Source organism: Blennius ocellaris (genome assembly GCF_963422515.1).
Source record: "Blennius ocellaris genome assembly, chromosome: 23".
Taxonomy (NCBI): Eukaryota; Metazoa; Chordata; class Actinopteri; order Blenniiformes; family Blenniidae; genus Blennius; species Blennius ocellaris.
This window is the reverse complement of record NC_137672.1, coordinates 2077082-2085964: the sequence shown is the minus strand read 5'-3', so window position 1 is coordinate 2085964 and position 8883 is coordinate 2077082. Positions and strand designations below refer to the sequence as shown.

At 47.2% G+C, this 8883-nt stretch overlaps 1 protein-coding gene across 2 annotated transcripts in view; it reads right to left on the bottom strand.

Annotated features, from left to right (window-relative positions):
- Positions 1-2951: 2951 nt before the first annotated feature.
- Positions 2952-8883, bottom strand: part of sox19b (SRY-box transcription factor 19b) — a gene marked incomplete at its 3' end in the record, with an annotated part of 6356 nt that continues 424 nt past the window's right edge. The window contains exons 1-2 of one of the 2 annotated variants that reach the window (XM_080519117.1): positions 8550-8883; positions 2952-4219 (exon numbers count right to left, since the gene is read on the bottom strand). The exon at positions 8550-8883 is cut by the window's right edge and continues 424 nt beyond it. In XM_080519117.1, the coding sequence (XP_080375243.1) occupies positions 4135-4219; positions 8550-8883 (419 nt within the window). Of the gene's footprint in view, positions 4220-4606; positions 4869-8549 lie in introns of those variants that run through there. The other variant, XM_080519116.1, reaches the window with a different exon arrangement.

The following is an 8883-nucleotide window of genomic DNA, read 5'->3' as shown; positions in this document are numbered from 1 at the left end:
GGGAGGAGCGGAGACTCCGGCTTTACTATTTGCACCTGCGCCCTGAAAAGCCGCGAACAATGAGCCTCCGAAACGGCCAATTAGAGCGGAGCAGGCAGCCGCTCCGGTGGGGGAGGATGAAGAGGGGGGGGGGGGGGGGGAGAGGAGGAGGAGGAGGGGGGAGGAGGATGAAGAGGAGGAGGAGGAGGGGGGGGGGGGGAGGGGAGGAAGAGGGGGGATGAAGAGGAGGAGGAGGAGGATGAAGAGGAGGAGGAGGAGGAGGAGGAGGGGGGGAGGGGAGGAAGAGGGGGGATGAAGAGGAGGAGGAGGAGGAGGAGGGGGGGGAGGGGAGGAAGAGGGGGGATGAAGAGGAGGAGGAGGGGGGAGGGGAGGAAGAGGGGGGATGAAGAGGAGGAGGAGGAGGGAGGATGAAGAGGGGGGGGGGGGAGAGGAGGAGGAGGAGGGGGGAGGAGGATGAAGAGGAGGGGGGGGGGGGATGAAGAGGAGGAGGAGGAGGAGGAGGAGGAGGGGGGGAGGGGAGGAAGAGGGGGGATGAAGAGGAGGAGGAGGAGGGGGGAGGAGGATGAAGAGGAGGGGGGGGGGATGAAGAGGAGGAGGAGGAGGAGGAGGGGGGGGAGGGGAGGAAGAGGGGGGATGAAGAGGAGGAGGAGGAGGGGGGAGGAGGATGAAGAGGAGGAGGGGGAGGAGGAGGAGGAGGAGGAGGAGGATGAAGAGGAGGAGGAAGAGGAGGAAGGAGGAGGAGGAAGAGGAGGATGAAGAGGAGGAGGGGGAGGAGGAAGGAGGAGGAGGAAGAGGAGGAGGGGGAGGAGGAAGGAGGAGGAGGAAGAGGAGGAAGAGGAGGAGGGTGAAGAGGAGGAGGAAGAGGAGGAGGACAACAGGGAAAGTGAATTTTAAAAGAGACTGACTCTCACACACACACTGAACATCTTTTCTCCCCAAGACACCAACTTCCCTTCACTTCCCAGAGCTGCAGAGACCAGGGACCAGACCAGGGACCAGACCAGGGACCAGACCAGGGACCAGACCAGGGATCAGACCAGGGACCAGACCAGGGACCAGACCAGGGACCAGACCAGGGACCAGACCAGGGATCAGACCAGGGATCAGACCAGGGATCAGACCAGGGACCAGACCAGGGATCAGACCAGGGATCAGACCAGGGATCAGACCAGGGACCAGACCAGGGACCAGACCAGGGGCCAGACCAGGGACCAGACCAGGGACGTTCCTGTTATAATGATGTGTAAATATTTAGTTTCATCAGAACCAAGGTTTACCAACAGGGGGAATCCACTTCAATTCTTCACTGCAGAACCTTAGAACTGAATTCTTTCCCTGCTTTTTCTAACCCTTTTCATCCAGTGACTTGGAAGTGAAGACAAGTTGGACAAAGTGTCTTCCTGTAGGACGGACACTTCGTATAGCTGAGCCTCTTCTCCTCTGATGAAACAGTCAAACGTTCAACACGATACTGGACGATACACTTGACAATGGTTCACCGTTTAACAACTACTAGATAATAATAAGTCCACAGGTGTACAAAGTGTTGACTTCAAGGCCAATGAGAGGTTCTACAAGACATACGTAGTTCTGTCAGGTGTCTCACTCTGTATTCTGCTTTATTTGACAATGAGCAAAGCTTCTGAAACACCTGAGTTCAGATCAGATCAACCCCAAACCAATAAACCTGGACTGTGAATCAACCGACCAGGAAGCTTTGAAACTCCACTGCTTTTGTTTTCGTTCAAATGAAACATGGATTCTTCAAACAAGGTCCAGATGTGTTTTCTCCTTTGGACTCCTTAAAGTGCAGCGGGACTCTTGACTCTTCAAACTCCCTCAAAGTCTGGAATAAAGAGTGAACTTCCCCAAAGTTTCAGTGAAGCTCTCCCACATTGGGGGTTGGGGGGGTCGGGGTTTGGGGGGTCGAGGGTTGGGGGGTTGGGGGTTGGGGGGTCGGGGGCCGGGGGGGTCGGGGGCTTGGGGTCGGGGGTACGGGTCGTGATGTCATGTCACCTCTGGGACGGTGGAAACTGTGATGAATGATCAGATATTTATCACATAAAAAGGACCACAGTGAAACTAAAACCAACCACTTCTGATGAGGAGCAGCTAAAAGTTTCACTTCTTGTATTCTTACTGCATTAATCTTGAATTAAAATGTGATGTTTTAAAATGTGTGCGTTTTCCAACAGGATTCAATCAGTGGATCGGGATGGAAGTTGAACAAGTTGAACAAACCAAAGTTCCGGTGCTGGCTGGAGGAGCGGCTCCCTGCCGCCGAGGGAAGACGGACTTTAACAGACAAACGTGAAAAAGCTGCAGACGTGGAAACATTCTGCCAACATGAGCGACTCAAGAAGAACAATACCATTCCAGACCTTTTGGCTTTTGCTGCTTTTTTTTAATGCAAAGATGAAAAAAAAAATGCCCGTTGGTTGTATTTTACAAATCTTTTTTCATTTATACTTGTTGTAGGGTTTTTGTTGTTTTGTCCCCCATGAAAATGAGACTTTTTAGTACAAACATTTGAAGTTATGTGGTCATTTTACTTCGTGACACATTCCAGACCAGACTGGTCTGTTTGTGATCTCCTAACCTGGTTCACAGGGATTTCTGGTAATAAGCTGAATTTTGTGAGAATTGAATGTTGCTTCAATAGTTTGTCCCTTAAAATGAATTAATGTGTGAAAAGAAAACTGATTGTCTTGTAAAGTTTTCAGGGGTTTTGTTTGATTGTTGCAATAAATTGTAACACATCATCTAAACGACTTAATAAACACTGATATTGAACATGAGTTCATAAATGAAAAGGATTTGTACTTTTTTATTAATATTGTCATGAATGCCATAACAAAGATTTTAATCAAAAATGGATCAAGACTCTTAGTATAAGAGTCTCACAGTATGTACACTATTTACATGTGTTCTACTTACAGTAACTACCTTCACAATGCAAAACAAACCTCCTAAAATTAGTCCGTAGAAAAGGTACATTGTCAAACAGCAACGTGAACAACGTGACTTTAAAAGAGCGCTTCTCCCTTTCAAACACACGGCTTCTGTTTCCACTGCATGTTCAGTTAGTACAGAGCACACACACACACACACACACACACACACACACACACACACACGAGTCTGTGGCTAATTTGTCTCCATGACACATTCAACACACTCACACATGAAAATGTCCACTTCAGTCGTTACAACATTTACCCTACATTTATCATTTTCCATCTTCTATTTGAAACAATCAAAAGGAAATAAGATCAGGTTGGGAGAAGGCCCCCCCTCCCGGGGGTCTCGGGGGGGGGGGGGGGGGGGGGGGTTAGTAGAATGGTCTAACCTTTCACATTCAGTAACCTATAGGACAGGATTGCAGGAGGACTTCCCTTTACGTCTATAGCAGCACTATGAGCATTGAACTGGCTAGAAAGAACACATATTAACAACAGTGGCGTCAGAGAACCAGGATTAGAAACTTTAATTTGACACATTTCCCTAGAGGTTAAGTTCTGGAAACTCTGCCGAGGTTTAATACAAAACTCATTTCATACATTCGCTTTTACTGCTGAGAAATACACAAGTAGCCACCGCACTTCTTTTAAACCGTGATTTTTGACTGAAGGAAGACAGAAGGTGTGAGTTTTTATCGGTAAAATCATAATCTGTTATATTTGGAATGAAACACCTCCAGTGAAATGAACCATTTTACTGAGCAAAAGCAATAAAAACTATACATCTGCCTAAAGCAAAGTGACAGGAAAACACGTTTGGACTTTCACGTGGGAAAGTCACACCTAAAACTACAAATATAAGAAGAAAACTTCAACTAGCAGCAGAATCAGAGCTACAAATCAAAACCAAAAACTGTCATCCAGCGATTTGGTGTAGCCGGGGACGGGAAGGACGGAGCTGCTTCAGTCTCACACAGTCGTGTCCTCCAGATGCAGTGCTGATTGTCCAAACGGTCCAACAGGGGACGGAGGTCTGCTGAAGACCACCACACCAACCGGCACCAGGACTTCTTTTAAAAACAGCTCTCTTCTTCAAGTTGTGGCTCGTCGTCCTCTTGCCTCCACCGACACGCCTCATCAGAACCACTCAGCAGGTGATGGACGCCATGTCCTCTCACAGACAGGGTCCACTGGTCTCCTGTCTCTGAAGACTGGAGTAGAGGGTAGTACCACCCAGTACTTGTAATCTCCTTTCATGTCTTGTGAAACAGTTTGAGAAAAATAAAAAAAAAACAGACGTTAACCTCCAAAAAAAGCACATTTCCTAATAAGTACAGAGTAAAGACATGCTGGAGCCTCCAGGACGGACGTGTGCAGGACGAGGAGCTCTCGGGGGGGGGGTGGGGGGGGGGGAGGCGTGACGCCACAGAGGTAGCAGGGTTCTTCACCAGGGACCAGAGAAACCAGTCAGACCTTCCTGGAGCTACGAGACAGAACAGAGGACGTCCTGATCTCCTGCCACTTCAAGTCACTTTGTCGCCATGGAAACCGTCCACCTCCATTCCATGTCCCGTCCACCAGCACTGATACTGGACCTCCTCTCCTGGTCCTCGCTGCCCCCCCCCCCATGACCCCCCCCTTCAGTCCTAGATGTGTGTGAGGGGGACAGTTCCAGTGAGGTAGTGCTGCTGGACACTGGTGTAGCCCCTCTGTGCGCTGGAGGGGTCGGGGGCCTCCCCTCCCGGTCCTGGTATGTACATGCTGATCATGTCCCTGAGGTCCCCCTGCAAAGCCCCCCGGTGGTGGTTGGGTGTCCCCGTGGGGGGGGAGTGGGAGACGGGCTCTGCCTTCACCATGGACATGGTGACCGGGCTGGGCTGCTGGGGACTGCTGTTGTAGGACATGGGGCTGTGGGACCAAAGGACAGGGCCGGGGGTTAATCAACACAAGTACCAGTACAAGTACAAGTACACTGCATGAGGTCCAGGACAGCAGGACTGTCCCAGAGGACTTTGTCCTGTAAAGTACTGGTGTCTCCACTGGAGCCAGAGACACGTCTGCTTCACTGAGCTGTCACTCACCTTTATTTCATCTTACAAATCATTTACACTCACTGGTCCAAACAGGAAAACGCCGAAAAAACTAAACATTTATTTCACTTCAACTCAGAAACACGTCATTTCACAGTTGATAGTTGTATAAAGTTCAATACTGAAAATATCGTTTAATAGTTGTGTTGTTTTATCCAAAACTATTTCTATTTACTTCCCACAGCGTGAATAGTGAGAGCAGAACGTTCACTGGGCTTCTCTTGCAATGACACGTTTGTACACAGTGAACCTTCTTCTTCTACTTTAAATCGCTGCAGCCTGAGGACAATGGAGACGTCAGGTGAAGCAGTGAGGCTCAGGATCATTCATGATGGCTTCTTGTCCACTGAGTCACAACTGGACCACCACGTTTCATGTGAACAGGATTCCCTACAAACCACCAGGACACACATCACATTCTGACATTTAATTACCCTTTCTCAAGGAATCACATTTTTGTTTTTATGTCTTAGTATTCAAATTATTTGAAAACACCCTGGAACTTATAATGTAGTTTGGTACTTCCACTGAAGTCATGTATGGAATCAACATTTAGAGCTTTGAGAATTTCCTTACGGGACAAAAAGCTCCTGACATTACATCACATGAAAGTGGTTCACCAGGAGGGACAGAATGGATGAATGGCAGAAAGAACTGAGAAAGAAGAGTTAAAGAACTGTTAAGAATAGTTAAAGAACAGTTAAGAAGAGTTAGAGAACAGTTAAGAAGAGTTAAAGAACAGTTAAGAAGAGTTAGAGAACAGTTAAGAAGAGTTAAAGAACAGTTAAGAAGAGTTAAAGAAGAGTTTAAGTACAATTAAAGAGTTAATAATAAAGTTATTATTATTATAAATTACTCTTATAAATCTTAATAATTAAGAGTTAATGAATAAATATATAGAAGAGTTGATGAACAAATGAAGAGTGAGAGAACAGATGAAGAAGAGATAAAGAACTGCGAGAGAACAGATGAAGAGTGAGAGAACAGATGAAGAGATAAAGAAGAGTGAGAGAACAGATGAAGAAGAGATAAAGAAGAGTGAGAGAACAGATGAAGAAGAGATAAAGAAGAGTGAGAGAACAGATGAAGAGTGAGAGAACAGATGAAGAGATAAAGAAGAGTGAGAGAACAGATGAAGAAGAGATAAAGAAGAGTGAGAGAACAGATGAAGAAGAGATAAAGAAGAGTGAGAGAACAGATGAAGAAGAGATGAAGTGGAGTGAGAGAACAGATGAAGGGATGAAGAGTGAGAGAACAGATGAAGGGATGAAGAGTGAGAGAACAGATGAAGGGATGAAGAGTGAGAGAACAGGTGAAGATTGAGAGAACAGATGAAGGGATGAAGAGTGAGAGAACAGATGAAGGGATGAAGAGTGAGAGAACAGGTGAAGATTGAGAGAACAGATGAAGGGATGAAGAGTGAGAGAACAGATGAAGGGATGAAGAGTGAGAGAACAGATGAAGAGTGAGAGAACAGATGAAGAAGAGATGAAGAGTGAAAGAACAGATGAAGGGATGAAGAGTGAGAGAACAGGTGAAGATTGAGAGAACAGATGAAGAGTGAGAGAACAGATGAAGAAGAGATGAAGAGTGATAGAACAGATGAAGGGATGAAGAGTGAGAGAACAGATGAAGAGTGAGAGAACAGATGAAGAAGAGATGAAGAGTGAAAGAACAGATGAAGGGATGAAGAGTGAGAGAACAGGTGAAGATTGAGAGAACAGATGAAGGGATGAAGAGTGAAAGAACAGATGAAGAAGAGATGAAGAGTGATAGAACAGATGAAGGGATGAACAGTGAGAGAACAGATGAAGGGTGAAAAAACAGATGAAGGGATGCAGAGTGAGAGAACAGATGAAGAAGAGATGAAGTGGAGTGAGAGAACAGATGAAGAGGGAGAGAACAGATGAAGAGTGAGAGAACAGATGAAGAGTGAGAGAACAGATGAAGAGTGAGAGAACAGATGAAGGGATGAAGAGTGAGAGAAGTGAGGCAGTAGAGGCGCCGTCCAGCCTCCAGGGTGAATCAGTGTAAAAAGAACCAAACAAGAGAAAGAAAACATGTTTTCTTTTTCCACTAAAAGTAACTGATGTGTTGAAGTTTTTCTGGTCAGACTAGCATGGTAGCATTAGCATGGTAGCATTAGCATGGTAGCATGCTAAGGGCTTAACAAATTGTTGGTCAAACTGTCAGCGGGATGAAGTGCAGCCGGTGTTTGAGGAGGACTTTCAGAACGCTGGAGGGAAACTTTAGTTCCTGGTTCAGATTCAGTTTGACCGTCCTGCTGGACGTCTGAATCCCTGGGACTAGTTTGGAGACAGAAGGGACACTCTGACTCGCCCGGTGTGAAGACATTTTTTTTAAACGATATTGGAAAACATTAAAAAAAAATAAACAGCTGCTAGATTTGAAGACAACAGAATGAGAAAGTGAGTGGAGACGATTTCCCACTGCCGTCCTCATAGCGGAGCAATTATCAGTGTTTGGAGCTGGAGGACATGAGACGGATGGCAGGAGGCCTGGGGACAATGGCCTGGTGGGAATGGGGGATTGTGGGTAGAGGACCACACACAGAGGCCTGCCGGCCATCAAGTCATCCTGATCAACATTCCAGGCAGGACCAGGCCCAGAGCGGAGCGTCACATGCATAACAAGTAGGCGGAACACAGGACTCTGTTGTCCCTCCTGATTTAATGAGCGCCGATGCACTTCATCTCAACACTGTCACACTTTGAGACACTGCGGGACGGAGACTGGCAGGTGTCCGCGAGACGGACACAGAATACTGTTGTGTTTCTTCACTTGGTTTTAATGGTGGCGATCCAGGCTGATTCAACAGTCACAACGTTTGAGGGACAAAATAATCAAGTCTGGCAGTCAAATGTGAAACAAGCCCAGGAGTGAGAAGTGGCCTTTCTCTGCAGCACAAGAAATCTGAATTGTATTGAAACAGCCTAGTCTGTGTCAAAAAACACTGTTTTTGGTCAAATCGCTGAGGAAAAAATGGAAAAGCTGCAGTAATTACACTTTTCTCATTCCTCTCTCCTATGAGAACTCAGTCAGTGATCTGACCTTCTTCATTTATTTATAGTAATAAACTTTGTTTTATGTTGTGTCTGCAATGTGAAGGGAAATTCCTTCTTTTGGTAAAACCTGGTTTGACTGTTAAAACACCAAACTGTGTATTTCTTTTAATTAAAAACAAAAAACAAAAAAAAAAACTGACGTGGTCTTCAGAGAATTTCAGTTAATTTGTGAGAAACATTCAAATTCTGTGATTTTAAAGACTGTAAGTATCCTGATTACCTCCTCTAAACTGTCAGCAGAAGTAACTTTGAGGTACTTTTACGAGTATTTCTTCCCACAGAAGTCCTACAAGTGTTGATGAGACAAACTAAGAAACTTTATTTGCGTAAAGACTTGGTGTGGTGTTCCGTCCCTGCTGGATGAAGGCGGAGGAAAGGCCGCCCCACACGTCGTGCGGGTGTCCCGGGCTCACCTGTACGAGTTGGCTCCGTTCATGTACGTCTGCGCCGTCATGGCCGGCGGGTACTGCAGCGCGGACAGGTCGTACCGGTGCAGCTGCTGCGTGTAGCCCAGCGCCTCGCCCTGCATGCTGGCGTAGCCGCCGGTGGGGCCCCAGCCGTAGCTCTCCATCCGCGGGCTGCCCCCCTGGCCCTGCGCCGCGGCCGCCAGCAGGTTGCCCGCGGACAGCGGGTACTTGCCCACCTGGGGGTCCTTCTTGATCAGGGGCTTGGTCTTGCGGCGGGGCTTGTACTTGTAGTCGGGGTACTCCTTCATGTGCACCGCGCGCAGCCGCTTGGCCTCGTCGA